Source organism: Trichomycterus rosablanca, chromosome 3 (assembly GCF_030014385.1).
Source record: "Trichomycterus rosablanca isolate fTriRos1 chromosome 3, fTriRos1.hap1, whole genome shotgun sequence".
In the NCBI taxonomy this organism is placed as follows: Eukaryota; Metazoa; Chordata; class Actinopteri; order Siluriformes; family Trichomycteridae; genus Trichomycterus; species Trichomycterus rosablanca.
The window spans coordinates 37854713-37872447 of NC_085990.1; the positions used below are offsets into that span (position 1 = coordinate 37854713).

Genomic DNA, 17735 nt, shown 5'->3' on the forward strand with positions numbered 1-17735 from the left:
CATTAAAACCACCTCCTTGTTTCTACACTCACTGTCCATTTTATCAGCTCCACTTATCATATAGAAGCACTTTGTTGTTCTGCAATTACTGACTGTAGTCCATCTGTTTCTCTGCATGCTTTGTTAGTCCCCTTTCATACTGTTCTTCAATGGTCAGGACTCTCCCAGGACCACCACAGAGTAGGTATTATTTGGGTGGTGAATCATTCTCAGCACTGCAGTGACACTGACATGGTGGTGGTGTGTTAGTGTGTGTTGTGCTAGTGTGAGTGGATAAAACACAGCAGCGCTGATAGAGTTTTTAAACACCTCACTGTCACTGCTGGACTTAGAATAGTCCACCAACCAAAAATATCCAGCCAACAGCGCCCCGTGGGCAGCGTCCTGTAACCACTGATGAAGGTCTAGAGGATGACCAACTCAAACAGCAGTGCATAATCATACCAGCACCATCTCATTGTCACTGCAGTGCTGAGACTGATCGACCACCTAAATGATACCTACTCTGTGGTGATCCTGACCATTGAGGAACAGGGTGAAAGCAGGCTAAAAAGGTATGTAGATTAATAAATGAAGTACAGTTAGTAATTGTAGAACTGCTTCTATATGGTAAGTGGAGCTGATAAAATGGACAGTGAGTGTAGAAACAAGGAGGTGGTTTTAATGTTATGGCTTATCAGTGTATATTTGATGCAAAAATGTTTTACAACCAAATGTCAGAGGTGCAGTCTCCTCCAGGGTACCGGACCTCATGAGCAAGTGCAGGACCATCAGGCTCCTCTCCAAAATCCACCAAGAAATTCTCATTAAGGGTCAAACCACCTTTCTCTGTGTCTACATCAATCTGCAGAATGACTGAACCTCGCCTGGAACAGAAAAAAGCAACAGGAAAAATATATATTTTATATATATTTTATATGTGCAAAACTGTAAAGAAAAAAATAATCTTATAGACTATTAAAAAATAACATGACTTATTAATGTCTCACTTGATGAGATCAGGGTAGAACTGTTTATCCCATGCACTGTAGAGAGAAGTAGTTGCATAAAGCCTTTTCCCATCCAAGCTCAGCTGAAGCATCTGTGGACTCCCTGGTATTCGCTTGCCCTGGTGTAAAAAGCACAGTTAGCTTTGGTTTTTGGGTCAAACAGTGGCAGAAAGATTCAGTGTGTCTTAATATTAATATACACAGGTAAAACTGGTGTAAATACCAACTAGTACAACTTACAAATACAGTATGTGTAATATATATATATATATATATATATATATATATATATATATATAATAAAAAAGGCAGCAGTCATCCATCTATTCAGATATAAAGTGAATTCAGACTTCAGTGTGTTGTGGACTTGATTTAAAATGGATTCATTTTACCCATCAATCTACAAACGTGAGAATCTGTGGTTTGTTTGTTTTGGTTTGTTAAGGCACATATCTGCATACCTTAATTTCATTGTCTAATCAAAAACCAAGCAATGAAGTCCAAGGCACTGTCTGTTGTTCTGTACGATTAAATTGTGGTAAGTCATAAATCAGAGAAAGGATGCAAAACAATATCTAAGGTTTTTTGAGGGCCTTAAAGAAAACCTACTCTGGAGCGCACACAAACTCAGACTAAGGCAATAGTTCACCTTTTAACATGACAACATACAAGATAATACTGTAGTGGCTGGACTAAAGTCTATGAATGTCCTTGAGAGTCCTAGCCAAAGCCCAGACTTCAACCCTATCAAATATCATTATCAAACGGTAGAGAGACCTAAGGACTATAATTCACATTTGCTCACCATCTACTCCGATGGAGCTAGAGAGAATGTGCCATTAAGAACTAAGGTATACTGGCCAAATCCAGGTGTGGAAAACTTGTAGAGATGTATATTTGCAACTATTGTTGCTGCCAAAGGATATTCTACAAAGTATTATATACAAGGTCTGGGTACTTTTGTGAATAAGACATTTCAGTTTTTGATTTCGAGTTAATCTTTAAAAAAACTAGTAGTTAACTATAAAGCTAAATAAGACAACAGGTAGATTATTCAAATTTGGTATAAGCAGTTCATAACATATATTATTGTATTTTTTTTTCTATTTTGTTTTGGTCCAGAAACACCCACTAAAATCAGTGATGCGTTTCTCAACTTTTTAAATCAAATTTTCCATAAATTTGTCACCAGTTGTAGTACAGTGCCTTAATGTCTATCTGAAATATGTTATACAGACATACAATTGATGTACCTTAACTATCCGTGGAGAAGGTTGTCTTTCCAGTTCTTCGTCCTTCAGTACTTTCACAGGACCATCATTTTGAATGCTGCCTCCAAGAAATATCTTAAAACATACATTTATTAAATAGTTTTGTTGCAAGATTATGTGAATATTTATCTATACAAAGCGTTTATATTGCAAAAATGTACAGTGTACTGTTCAGAACTGAAAGGCATAATTTCTAACAGTAGTGACCCTCCAAATGTGCTAACAAGCTCCGTATTGCCAAATTTGGTGTTGCAATTACATCAGGATAAGAACTCTTTTGGCTTGTAGACTCAATGGCATTTTACACAATTTCCAATTTATGTTGCATGGGAGCATGGGCACCTGTTTTCCCAAGACTTCAGGTTTTGCTACCTTTGGCCTAGTTCTATCCATACACACGTAAGAGACAGTATTCATAAAAAATACTACAGTGGTATGTAAAAGTTTGGGCACCCTGATATTTTTCATGATTTTCCTTTATAAATCATTGGTTGTTCGGATCAGCAATTTCAGTTAAATATATCATATAGCAGACGAACACAGTGATATTTGAGAAGTGAAATGAAGTTTATAGGATTTACAGAAAGTGTGCAATAATTATTTAAACAAAATTAGGCAGGTGCATAATTTTGGGCACCCTTGTCGTTTTATTGATTTGAATACCTTTAGCACTAATTATTGGAACACATAATTTGTTTTGTAAGCTCATTGACCCTTGACCTACATACACAGGTGAATCCAATTATGAGAAAGGGTTAAGGTGGCCAATTGCAAGTGTTTCTCCTCTTTGCATCTTCTCTGAAATGTGGCAACATGGGAGCCTCAAAACAACTCTCAAATGACCTGAAAACAAAGATTGTTCAACATCATGGTTTAGGGGAAGGATACAAAAAGCTATCTCAGAGATTTCAGCTGTCAGTTTCCACTGTGAGGAACATGAGGAAATGGAAGACCACAGGCACAGTTCTAGTTAAGGCCCGAAAGGCCGGCCAAGAAAAATCTCAGATAGGCAGAGGCGAAGGATGGTGAGAACTAGGGATGCATCAATACCATTGTTTCCCAACCGAGTACGAGTACAAGTACATGTATTTTAGTACTCGCCGATACCGATACCTATTTAGAATGATGCAATCTGGAGCATTATGGAATAGTATAGTTTTTAGTGTAAAATAGTGCAGTGGAACAGTTGCTTGGGTTGCCATCACTAATTGTAAAAAAAAAAAAAAAAAAAAACCACCGCACAGCCATCATTGAGAAAGCTTCTGACAAGCTAACGTTAACGTTCATTAATAAACGCACGTAATTAACGTTGTGCACTTCATACATGCGATGCGATTCTGCTGATTGAAATATTTACTTTAAAAGGATAATACAGTCCGATCCCATCTGAGCCGATTCTATCAGCACATACATTCGTGGTTCACCTCGGTAAATCGTAAACGACTCTGAGTCGGCTCCCGCTCTGTGGTAATAACCAGTATAATTAAGCCTGAGCTTTATCAGGTAAGCGAGTCACACAAAATGTTCTATAGTAGTTGGTGTTTATTTACAACCGCGTCATTCATTATAACAGTAAACACGGAGAGATGACTGAGAAAAGAAGCTTAAAATGAGTCGACTCCTGAATCACTTGTATCGACACTGTGAACAGAGTATTGAACACAAACACGTCCTATAACAGCGGTCGCTGCTTTTGTAACCGGTTATCTTCGCTGTTAGCTCTATTTTGAAAGTTTTTTTTTTTTTTTTCAAACTCCCGTGGGTGAAAAATTACGGAGCCCCTTAGGGGTCACTAAGGAAAAAAATATATATGAAGACAAAATCCGTACCCTCGGTTTAGTAATCCGTACCCTCAGTTTAGTAAACCGTACGCACGGATTAGTAAACCGTACCCTCAGTTTAGTAAACCGTACGCACGGATTAGTAAACCGTACCCTCAGTTTAGTAAACCGTACGCACGGATTAGTAAACCGTACCCTCAGTTTAGTAAACCGTACGCACGGATTAGTAAACCGTACCCTCAGTTTAGTAAACCGTACGCACGGATTAGTAAACCGTACCCTCAGTTTAGTAAACCGTACGCACGGATTAGTAAACCGTACCCTCGGTTTAGTAAACCGTACGCACGGATTAGTAAACCGTACCCTCAGTTTAGTAAACCGTACGCACGGATTAGTAAACCGTACCCTCGGTTTAGTAATCCGTACCCTCGGTTTAGTAAACCGTACGCACGGATTTGTAAACTGTACTCTTAGTTTAAAGTCCGTCCGCGGTCACGCTAACTGCGCTACAAGTTTTACTGTGCGCCTAAAACCCGTTTTACGGTAATACAGTTGCGAAGCATTGAAGAGGATAAAGCATCTTTTTGCAGCTTAATATATTAGATATAATAAACACACACACTCGTGTATATATATATATATACTCGTGTATATATATATATGTGTGTGTGTGTGTGTGTGTGTGTGTTTGTTATATCTAATATATAGTATGTTAAGCTGCAAAAATATGCTTTATCCTCTTCAATGCTTCGCAACTATATATATATATATATATATACATATATATATATATATAGGCAACAAAAGCACATAACATGGTAAAATTATGCAAATGTATAATTTTAAAATTCCATTAAAACAAGTGGAATTCTTACAGACCAATTTGAAAGGTCTAAAATAAGCAAATCAAATTATTATCAAAGTACTCCACTTTTTTCTTTAAGAGCATTAACTCTTTTATTAATGGAATACATTTCATACATCTTTACTGTAGTAATCTGGGGTGATGGGATAGCAAACTTATTAAAAAGTCAAATCAATAACAATAAATAAACAATAAATAAATCAATAAATAACACTAGTACTCATCTTGTGATTTTGAGACTATTTTACCCTAGGAATTTAGAATAATAGGATTGCAAACCAACGTAAAGTAAAATGCAAATCAAATTATTATCAAATCGCCCCATCAGACTCTTAAAGAATACTTCTACTTCTACTTACTGACTTTATGAGTCTCAGACATTTATACTGTACATTTCACTTTACGTTGGTTTGCAATCCTATTATTCTAAATTCCTAAGGTAAAATAGTCTCAAATCACAAGATGAGTACTCGTGTTATTTATGATTGTGGGGTGGCATTTGATAAGATTTTGATTTGACTTTTTAATAAGTTTGCTATCCCATCACCCCAGCTGTAAAAATATGCTTTATTCTCTTCAATGCTTCGCAACTGTATTACCGTAAAACGGGGTGTGGGCGCACAGTAAAACTTGTAACGCAGACAATCCGTGCGTACGGTTTACTAATCTGAGGGTACAGTTTACTAATCCGTGCGTACGGTTTACTAAACTGAGGGTACGGTTTACTAATCCGTGCGTACGGATTACTAAACCGAGGGTACGGATTTTGTCTTCATATATATTTTTTTCCTTAGTGACCCCTAAGGGGCTCCGTAAAAAATGAATTGCTTTAGTTTTAGAAGTAAAAAAAATCTCGCAATGTCACGCCCCCCGGTCAGGCACTCGCGCCCCACAGGTTGAAAATCCCTGCGTTAACGCAGCAACGTACACTAGGCACAAGGTATCGGATGTTTAGTATCGGAGCCTCGTTTGCGAGTGCGAGTACGAGTTAATGAGCGCGGTATCGGGCTAATACCCGATACCAGTATCGGTACTCATGCATCTCTAGTGAGAACAGTCATAGTCAACCCACAGACCAGCTCCAAAGACCTACAACATCATCTTGCTGCAGATGGTGTCACTGTGCATCGTTCAACTATTCAGCGCACTTTGCACAAGGAGAGGCTGTATGGGAGAGTAATGCAGAAGAAGCCTTTTCTGTGCACACGCCACAAACAGCGTCGCTTGAGTTATGCTAAAGCACATTTGGACAAGCCAGCTTAATTTTGAAATAAGGTGCTGTGGACTGATGAAACTAAAATTGAGTTATTTGGACATAACAAGGGGCGGTATGCATGGCGGAAAAAGAACACAGCATTCCAAGACAAACACTTGCTACCCACAGTAAAATTTGGTGGCGGTTCCATCATGCTGTGGGGCTGTGTGGCCAGTGCAGGTACTGCGAATCTTGTTAAAGTTGAGGGTCGCATGGATTCCAGTCAATATCAGCAGATTCTTGAGAACAATGTTCAAGAATCAGTGACAAAGTTGAAGTTGCGCCGGGGCTGGATACTTCAACAAGACAACGACCCTAAACACTGCTCAAAATCTACTAAGGCATTCATGCAGAGGAACAAGTACAACGTTCTGGAATGGCCATCTCAGTCTCCAGACCTGAATATTATTGAAAATCTGTGGTGTGATTTAAAGCGGGCTGTCCATGCTCGGAAACCATCAAACCTGACTGAACTGGAGATGTGTTGTAAAGAAGAATGGTCCAAAATACCTTCAACCAGAATCCAGACTCTCATTGGAAGCTACAGGAAGCGTTTAGAGGCTGTAATTTCTGCAAAAGGAGGATCTACTAAATATTGATGTAATTTTTCTGTTGGGGTGCCCAAAATTATGCACCTGCCTAATTTTGTTTAAATAATTATTGCACACTTTCTGTAAATCCTATAAACTTCATTTCACTTCTCAAATGTCACTGTTTTCATCTGCTATATGATATGTTTAACTGAAATTGCTGATCCGAACAACCAATGATTTATAAAGGAAAATCATGAAAAATATCAGGGGTGCCCAAACTTTTATATACCACTGTATCTAAGTGCTGGCATAATTAAAATGTCTCCCCCAATAAATCAGAGTTATTCCGCATAACTGTTACAATAATTTACATATTATGAATATGCAAAACCTGGCATAGATATGCTTTGCCAGTCTAAATCCAGAGATTAATGTTTAACATTGAATGTTTCCCAGACTATGAGCTAAGCATTTCCCATTATTGTAGGATAAAAAACAGCCATTACAGTATGTACAGGTGGCAAAAGTCAGTTTTCATCTAATTTTTGTGATCACCTTAAAACAATTGAATCCAAAATTGAAGATGGCAACTGACATTAAATTACTTAACTTGTACAATAAAATGGTGCAACTTTATTTATTTAACTACAATAAATTTAAACTGACACAGACTTTGTTAAACTGTTTTACCTCAGCCTCACTAAGTACCCTGTTTCTCCCAGCTTTCCAAAAGTTTACCAATATATCACAATTAAACAGACTTAATTTAACAGGAGCAAACAGCTTTTATAGGTCTATAGATCACAAAATATTGGGGGCCTATTAGTTGCAAAATGCAGTGAGATTTCTACCAGTAATTTTAAGGGAGTTTTTCTTTACCACTGTAGCCCTCAGCTTGCTCAACAGGGGTTTTTGGTTTAGAAGTGCTGGACACTGAAAACTTGCTTTGAGACAATGTCTATTGTAAAAAAGTGCTATTCAAATAAATTTTAATTGCTGTAAAAACTATATGTACTAATTATCTGTTGATAGGGATGCAAGCTTATTAGTTATTGTTAGTTATTACCCAGGCATGCTGAAGTTCTGTTGATTAATATTGATCAATTTATTGATTGCCTTAAATCAAGTAAAATGTCTAGGTTTTTACCTGGCCCACCATACGGGGATTTCTTTTGTCAGTAATGTCATACTGTCGAATGTCACCATGCAACCAGTTGCTGAAGTACAGGAATCGGTCATCCAGTGAGATTAAAATGTCAGTAATGAGACCTAAATTGGGACACATTCATGCTGATTAACATGCTTACAAACTTTCCAAAAAGTTTTAATACACTTAAGCGGGACTTACTTGGCATCTCTGGTAGGACCCAACCCTCCACTTTCTTACTAGGAACTTTGATGACTCTCTCTGCAGCCCAATCACCTTTCTGAGGAACATCCAAACATTTATTGTACCCATTTTAAATACAACCCCAATTCCAATGAAGTTAGGACGTTGTGTAAAACATAAATAAAAACAGAATACGATGATTTACAAATCCTTTTCAACCCATATTCAATTGAATACACTACAAAGACAAGATATTTAATGTTCAAACGGATAAACTTTATTGTTTTTTTGCAAATATTCACTCATTTCCCAAAAAAGTTGGGACAGGGGCAACAAAAGACTGGAAAAGTTGAGGAATGCTCAAAAAACACCTGTTTGGAACATTCCACAGGTGAACAGGTTAATTGGAAACAGGTGAGTGTCATGATTGGGTATAAAGGGAGCATCCCCGAAAGGCTCAGTCGTTCACAAGCAAGGATGGGGCGAGGTTCAACACTTTGTGAACAACTGCGTGAGCAAATAGTCCAACAGTTTAAGAACAATGTTTCTCAACGTGCAATTGCAAGGAATTTAGGGATTTCATCATCTACAGTCCATAATATCATCAAAAGATTTAGAGAATCTGGAGAAATCTGTGCAAGTAAGCGGCAAGGCCGAAAACCAACATTGAATGCCCGTGACCTTCGATCCCTCAGGCGGCACTGCATTAAAAACCCACATCATTCAGTAACGGATATTATCACATGGGCTCAGGAACACTTCAGAAAACCATTGTCAGTGAACACAGTTCATCGCTCCATCTACAAGTGCAAGTTAAAACTCTACCATGCAAAGCGAAAGCCATATATCAACAACACCCAGAAACGCTGCCGGCTTCTCTGGGCCCGAGCTCATCTGAGATGGACTGACGCAAAGTGGAAAAGTGTCCTGTGGTCTGACGAGTCCACATTTCAAATTGTTTTTGGAAATCATGGACGTCGTGTCCTCTGGGCCAAAGAGAAAAAGGACTGTCCGGATTGTTATCAGCGCAAAGTTCAAAAGCCAGCATCTCTGATGGTATGGGGGTGTGTTAGTGCCCATGGCATGGGTAACTTGCACATCTGTGAAGGCACCATTAATGCTGAAAGGTACATAGAGGTTTTGGAGCAACATATGCTGCCATCCAAGCAATGTCTTTTTCAGGGACGTCCCTGCTTATTTCATCAAGACAATGCCAAGCCACATCCTGCACGGGTTACAACAGCGTGGCTTCGTAGTAAAAGAGTGCGGGTACTAGACTGGCCTGCCTGCAGTCCAGACCTGTCTCCCATTGAAAATGTGTGGTGCATTATGAAGCGCAAAATACGACAACGGAGACCCCGGACTGTTGAGCAACTGAAGTTGTACATCAAGCAAGAATGGGAAATAATTCCACCTACAAAGCTTTAACAATTAGTGTCCTCAGTTCCCAAACACTTACTGAGTGTTGTTAAAAGGAAAGGTGATGTAACACAGTGGTAAACATGCCCCTGTCCCAACTTTTTTGGAACGTGTTGCAGGCATCAAATTCAAAATGAGTGAATATTTGCAAAAAACAATAAAGTGTATCCGTCTGAACATTAAATATCTAGTCTTTGTAGTGTATTCAATTGAATATGGGTTGAAAAGGATTTGCAAATCATCGTATTCTGTTTTTATTTATGTTTTACACAACGTCCCAACTTCATTGGAATTGGGGTTGTAGTATTTATTGAAATATTACAAGTGGCTGGCAAACAATATGAAGTTTTGCTTACAGGAGTCTTGTAAAAGCGGAACACAGTTCCCTGAAGTGCACAGCCGACATAGCCCTCAGCTGCAGCAGGGTCATGAAGAAAGCGGATCTCCAGAGGGATGGCACCCTCTTCTCCCAAATTCAGTGTCTGCAAATGCTTGTGAGTGGACCAGTCCCATATGTGGAGGCTCTGCCCATAGTGACCTGCAGAAATAAAAAAAATAACCTATGACTTCAAACAGTCAATTAGAGACTCAACCATGACAAATAAATGCTTGAATACATGTTTAGATTTTTTTTTTTTTCATAAATTTGCATACAGGGAACGTACTGGCACTGAACGTACGGTAAATACAGTAGGTGACCTATCAAAGTTTTTAATACAACTAAGCTAATCTAATTTCTGACTGTATTTCCTTCTCTGCTAACAACCAAAAACATGCAAAATGCTGTTCAGCCCTATTTGGCCCTATGGGAAAAAGTAATTGCCTCATTATCTACTGAATCAACCATTTAACCAAATTCAAATGACAACAGGGTTCAGATTCACTAGCCACACATAGGACATGATTACTGCCATGCTTGTTGAATTGAAAATCACTTAAATAAAACCTGTTTCACACGGCTATTGCCAAGGCTCTGGGACTAACAGTGAGTAAGAGTATTAATCACAAATGGAGAAAACTTGGAACAGTGGCGAACCATCCCAGGAGTGTCTGACCTGACCCATTCAACATAAACATTCAGATGATTGAAATGTGATGTGGAACTTTTGGAACACAGGGGTCTTGTTACATCTGGCATACAAGCAAGTCCACCTCTGATTGGCTCAAAAGAAAGAACATTAGGGTTTGCAGTGGCTGAGTCAAAGTCCAGACTTTAATTCCATAGAGATGCTGTGGCAAGATCTTAAATGGGCAATCCATGTATCATCTCAGTGTATCATTGTCATCTCAATAACAATTCTGCAAAGAAGAGTATCAATTACGAAGCTGTATTTTTCCTCTGCTAGGACAGTAGGAAAAGTAAAAAAACAAAAACAAAGTAAATTATTGAAAAAGACGGAGACAAAATATTTAATGTTTTAACTAAGCAACTTATTATAAATTTAATGCAGACTCCGACTCTGGCCTAGGAAGATCGTACCTAACACACGCCCTCTCCGACATGTGTGCAGTTGCCAACTGCTTCTTTTTACCCAGGTGCTGTTTACACAGGGATCAGTATAACATACAGGGAGTAATGCACTGCTCTCCATAATTTACTATCTCTGTGCAGGCGCCATCAACCAATCAGCAGAGGCCTTATTTGCTGCAGCAATGAGGAATCCCTTTGGCCAGCTCTTCCTCAGACATAACCAATCATGTTCGTGTAGGTGCTTAGCCAGATAATAGCAGAGCAGTTATTGTAAGACTCATAAGCTTGTTAACTCACCTGCTGCCACATCTGCAGGATTAAAGCCGTTGGCAAGTTTTTTGGGGGCTCCCCATTCTGTGCTCATCATGACATTATGGCGTGGTTGGTACCAGAAGTCATAACCAAAGGGTGCTGCTTCACCTGGCAATTCCCAGTTACCGATCATTTCAAATGTCTCCCCATCCAACAACACAAAGCCACCTAGCCAGACAGACACACACATACACCTGTTATACACTTCTAAATAGGAAATACTGAATGTGCCATAACATTTAGGCTTACCATTTTTATGTATAATTTTCAAATATTATATTTATTATTTGGATTTGGGCAGTTTATCTCATTCTGGATAGCCAATCTTTTCAAACTCTGTATGATTAGATAGTGACTGTATGTGAATGTGATATCTTTAGGTCTCTGATGAAAGCCTTGGTTTGTCCATTAGGTACATATGGATGTAAAGCCTGAATACTGAAGAAAGAGGAAGAAAGACACATTCAGGCTTTTGAGAACAAGTGCATCAGAAAACTGCTGAAAATCTCATGAAGGAAGATGATGACCACTGAGCAAGTTTACAAGATTGACAGAACAGATAAAAAACAGAACCTAATTAAATGCAAATCTTATATAATGTAATCTCTATAATTAAGTCTTGAAAAAATACTTTATGGGTATGAAATCTACAACACAATAAAGTACATAAAATGTCAAAGGGTCTGAATACTTTTTGAATTCACTGTATATATTTATATGTGAGACAAAACATTAAGCCCACTCCCCAAAAACATGCATGCCAATGCCTATTTCATTACAACTGTGCATATCACAGTCAGGAATTAAATAAATGTGTATTTAAAGAAAGTCATTTGAAAATAATGTCAGAACGCTTAATATTAACAACACATAATAAATACTTAATTATCTCAGTATGATCTTACCCTTGCCATTTCCTGAGGGGTCACCCATGGCACTAATCATAATTTGACCAGAGCCCAGGCAGTGAGATGTATGAGGATTGGCTAAGCCACACTTCCAGAACATCTCCACAGGTTCTACTGTCTAGTTAAAAAAGAAGAATTAATTTATGATGCTTGTGTTCAGGAGGAACTAAAATACAGACTAAAAGTATAAAGAGATAGAGACCTTCCTTTATTAATAATAATAAAAAATAATATGCAGCTACATATATATAAACATTTAACAGATAATGCAGAATTTTATTGACTGTAGTGTCAGCTACCTTGTGAAGTTGTGGAGCTCGAGGATCTGTCCCTACATCAACAATATAGATGCGGGAGGAGATCAGGGACGGTAAGATGAGCCGATTACGCTTTTTGGAGGGATCATCAAAACAGCTGCTGCAGGCATTCCATCCAGAGTGATGCAGTTCATCATTCACGTTGGGCATAGGCAACCTATGAATCACCTAAAAAAATGCATGAGAAATATTACAAACCTGTAGAACGAGGGTTTAATTAGAAACAGCACAGCACACTTTTTATGATTTGGTGTACAAAAAATATCAAGCTCTTCAACAAATAAACAATTTTTTTTATTTGCCTTCACCTGGCAATAATTGGAGGAACTGGGATTAACATCAACTGTAGCAAGATAGTCAGGTTTCTTGATTTCAGTATTCCGGTAAATACAGGGCAGGTAAAGGATCTCCTCCCGAGGACCTTGGGGATGTTCAGGTTACAGGCTTTTAACATGTACATCTTTTTAACTGTTATCAATTAGTATCACAGAATCAATGATTGTGTTGCACTCACCTTTCATGGCCTCCAGAGGACTTTTGTATCCTGGGCCACATCCTGAGCACTTAGTTGCTGAGGGTAAAAGGTCAAACAGTAATATAGAACACACCTTTGAAAATACAATGGATTTATTCTGTATGGGTTACATATTCACTTGGACAAACCATGTAATCAAAGGCACTTATGGTCCATTAGGATAATGGTCCGTTAGGATCATTAAGGTTGCACCAGCCAACTGTTACTCTACCACAAAATAACTTTGTAATATTTTGTAAAGCAACCAAGGATTAAAACAGTAATGTAGGTTTTCTTTTTTTAAATTTGCAGGATGAAAAGTGCCTGCAGCAGATACTAATTGGCCACCGTATCTGCAAAGTGGGGGTCGGACTATGTGTGGGTGGGTGGATCTTCATACACTGTGTAAGGACCCTGATTGGCGGAAGAGACGCCTGTGCAGAAAGCAGGGGCGAGAAGAAGAGGGCGTGTACAGCGACGTGCTCTCCTTGGATGCAATCAGGTATCTCTCAGCAGGGGAAGACAAAATTGAGTGAGCTAAATCAGGAGGAAAATGGGGAGAAAATGCATAAAAAAAACCCCAAAAAAATTACTGTCCGTTTCAGGGTGTGTTACTACACTTCACCCTGTGATTCCAGAAAATTTTACCCTGAACCAGCTATAGCGGTGGTAGAACATAAAAATTAATCGAAATAAAAATAATGTGTGGTGTTAGTTAACATGATATGCTTTCACAGCATTTTAATTTACTTGATCTTTAAGTATGTCAAATCTTATCTGATTCCAATCCAGATTTTTAATCCCTGATTAATATTTAATATCAAATAAATTTAATACTATTTCTTGTTAAACTGGTCAGCTAGGAGGCTATGGTTGTTCTGGAGTAGTTTTTTGTTAAAGATGCAACAGATGTGATATTTCACAATCACCAAGAGAACTGTAAGCCCTGCAGTATACAAGAGTATACAACACCTTGTCTAGAATAAACAACAAAACTAAAAGTCATCCTCCAGTCATTTTTTTCTTTTCACAAATGCTGCAGGCTATGCTTTATGCAAGGCAAAACCTGTAAAGACATTTTTGTTAAGACCCATTTACTCATATTGAAGTACACTGGCTCCTTTATTATTTATAAATGTCTTACAAAATTGATATTTAACGGAAGAGCCCTTTGAGTATGTCAGTTTTGTTTAATGATCTGAAGCGTGATTAATACAGAAAGCAGAGCTCTGGTATGTGCTGATAGATGATAGAGATTAGATATGGTAACTAACAGTAACTAAATAAACTCTCTGCATGATTCTTTTGACAAATTATCTCATTTGTTTAATCTTTAGGCCAATTGATGAACTGACATAGATTACATCCTTCAGTACCAGGCACTGGATCTGTTTTCACACAAAAAAGCTTATGAACAGGGTATGTGCCAACAGAATGCATGTATGTACAGTACTTTGTGCAATCTCTTGCACCTTGTGCAAATACTTTTTACACAATCTCTTCCTTCAAACTTAAAACTTTCCTCTTTGCTGCACATTATTCTTTCTTAACTTATGTTATGTTAACATAGGTCTTAACTTTATGTTCTTTTCTCTTATCTATTATTTATTTTGTGAAGCGTCCTTTGGTATGTGAAAAGTGCTATATAAATTAAAGTAATTATACTCTGCTTTCTGTATACATCACTCTTCAGATCATTAAACAAAACATGACATGCTTAAAGGACTCTTCTTTATATATAAAAAGAAGACAATGTATTTTAATATGAGTAAATGGGTCTTAAAGGAACAATGTCTTTATAATTTGAAAAAATGGTAAGCAGTCACAGGTTTTGCTTTGCATAAATCATGTCCATCAGCATTTGTGAAAATAAATGGCAGAAGGATAACCCTTAGTTTTTTTGTTTATTGTAGGAATGGTGTCCCAACTTGTCTGGAATGTCCCTAATGGGGTTTGTAAATATGTCAAATCTGGTCTGGGACTATTTCAGCTTTTAGTCCATATTAGCTCAACTGCCAACATTCACTATCAGATAAATATGAATAATTTGATTTTTATTGTTAAAATGATCAGCAACACCAAGTTCAAATTATGGGCGACACCAAGTTCATATTATGAAAAATTGCTGTTAACTTCAGCTATAGCTCAGATTGTATATACAACATACACAAAACAAATTGGCCAGAACTGAGCTGTTAGAAACCAATAATGTTGTGCTATGACCTGAAAAAACAACTGCATCCATTACCACCCAAAAAACCAACATGCATTATATGGACAAAAGTATTGGGACACACAATTTAGTCATTGAATTCAGGCGTTACATTCAGTTCTATTGCCACAGGTGTATAAAACCAAGCACCAAAGCTAAGTGGAGTATGGAGTGGTGTAAAACATGCTGAAATATGTTCTGTGGAGTGACAAATCATGCTTCTGTATCTGGCAGTCTGATGGATAATTCTGGGTACCTGTCAGACTGCATTGTACCAACTGTAAAGTTTGGTAATGTTATGGGATTATCTTTCAGGGGTTGGCCTGAAAAGGCCCCTTAGTTCCAGTGAAGGGGTCTTAATGCTTCGGGATACCAAAACATTTTGGAGAATTATGCTCCTGGGAAGGGCCTTTTCTGTTTCAACATAACTGTGATCCAGTTCAAAAAGCAAGGTCCATAAATCCATGGTTGGGTGAGTTTGGTGTGGAAGAATTGGACAGGCCCACACAGAGCCTAGACCGCAACCCCATCAAACTTTAGGGATGAATTAGAATGCCGATTGTGAGCCAGGTCCTCTCATCCAACATTAGTGTAACAAATGCTCTTCTGGATGCATCAGCAATGATTCTCACAGACACACTCCAAAATCAGAATAGTGGAAGCTGTAATAGCCGCAAAGGGGGACCAACTCCATATTAATACATATGGATTTAGAATAGGATGTGATAAAAGCTCCTATAGAGAGTGTGTCCCAATACTTTAGTCCAAACACACACCAACATATAAGGAGTGGAATTATAATGTTGAACCGATAGATGAATTATGTGTGCTGGATTCAAATTAACTGATTATAAAACTTTTAGTATTAATTCACACAGCACCTGTGCATGTATGTGAAGGTGTGAATTCCACAAACACATCCATGAAATGCCCAGAACTCATGTTTTAAAATGTGTAGTTTCAGTTCTTGTAAAACACATTCGAAACACTTAGATTATAATTTGTATCTGTTTAAGGATCTACTGACTCTATGGGTGTGTTCGAAAACCTAGGGAGCTGCCTTGCTGTCTTACTGTCTACATAGGCAGCTGACTTAGTAGAGAGGATTCTAATAAGTTAGTGACTTAAAAGTCAGGTTATTCGAACGCACTACTTAGATAGCGATAACATCGGGTTTAGCATTTCGCGTTTAGCATTTAGCATCTCGCCATTAAAACCAATAAACTGAGGTAGCACAGCACGCTAACGTCAATAACATCTCCCTTCATGTACCGATAACGGTTAAATTTCCTGACAAGCCCGAACTTGCAAATAAAAACACTCGGCACAAGTTTATACAAGTTAAAAATCAGTAATATTTTATTTACGTTTAAAAATAACTCCATTCGTTTCAACGACCCGTCAGCAATGTTTATTTTTCTGTGAGAGCCGACCCGCAATGAACGCTGTTGCCTTGATCACTAAGGCAGCGTCGGAGCTCACTCGTTCTTGAGCCAAAATAACATTGAAATATGAAGATGCCTCAGAAGTGAGGATTTTAAGTCATCTAGGATTCCGAACAGCCTCCTTCTCGGGAGCGCGCACAGGATGACGTAAAATGCTGCCTATGTAGACAGCACACTAGCTTTTCGAACACACAAACTGTCTCACTCATGTCTGTAAAGACTATGCTACTTGCTGGTGTCTTATTTACCTTGAACGATAAAACAACTTTACAGCTCTTACATGCATAAACAAAAGCTGCTATAAAGAAAATAGACACAATGTAACATATAATTCGTTTACATACCCATTTCGTTGTGCAGGAACTTGGTCTAAAGCTTGTGGAGGACGTGAATGTGCTTGCAGAAAAAACTACCAGCTCTTACATAAGCACAACCGAGAGGAAAAGGAAATACTGCACCTTATTCACCAAGCCAACAACCTGAAGTCTGCTAGTTCACTTAGTGCTATACTGTCTGAATATTCAAACCATAAAAGTTACATTAGTTCTTGTCTACGTATCTAATGTATGTTTTAATAACACGAAATTTAAGGTGCACCGTCAAAATGTTTGTACTTATTATTACAAATAATGTGGAAAATATCAGTAGTGCGTGCAGAAGGGTTTGTGTAAATAGCCAGCAGTAAAACTCACAGCCACCACGCATCAAAAATTCAACCCACGTTGAATCTGCATTGACTGATGCCAAAAATGACCAAATAATTACATTCCGACAACATTACATGTTTACTTTTAACTTTGTGTTTTACTGGGATTTTTTAATTGGGATTTTCACGTAAAAATCACGAAGTAAAAGTAATGGTAAATAATGGTTCGGTTGAATAATGCTACACTTTTACCGCTACAAAGTAAATGTGATATGTCGAAAAGTGGGTAGTAGCACGCCACTCGTTTTATTTACGTTAAATTTATTCATAAACCTGTTCTTAAACAAAACGTACTGGTAAGGATAGTAAAATTAGCTACTTGAACTCTGTAACTTTAGGAAAATATAACTTAATGTGAAACTAAATGAACCAGTATTTGTAAGTATTTGGACATTGTTCCCTGAGAC

The 17735-nt window shown here is 37.9% G+C and overlaps 1 protein-coding gene across 2 annotated transcripts; it reads right to left on the minus strand.

The window, feature by feature from the left end:
• Positions 1-644: 644 nt before the first annotated feature.
• Positions 645-17051, minus strand: selenbp1 (selenium binding protein 1). 2 transcript variants are annotated; one of them, XM_062992084.1, is made up of 12 exons: positions 16967-17051; positions 12966-13022; positions 12760-12872; positions 12434-12619; positions 12132-12252; positions 11212-11394; positions 9800-9981; positions 8043-8121; positions 7842-7963; positions 2243-2335; positions 990-1108; positions 645-866 (listed from the first exon to the last, which is right to left on the minus strand). In XM_062992084.1, the coding sequence occupies exons 1-12, from the start codon at positions 16968-16970 to the stop codon at positions 704-706; spliced, it is 1422 nt and encodes a 473-aa protein (XP_062848154.1). In that variant the 5' UTR covers positions 16971-17051; the 3' UTR covers positions 645-703. The 2 variants fall into 2 exon arrangements, with proteins under 2 accessions (XP_062848154.1, XP_062848155.1); XM_062992085.1 differs by lacking the exon at positions 16967-17051 and having other exon boundaries at positions 12760-12816; positions 12966-12983.
• Between the last annotated feature and the right edge of the window lie 684 nt (positions 17052-17735).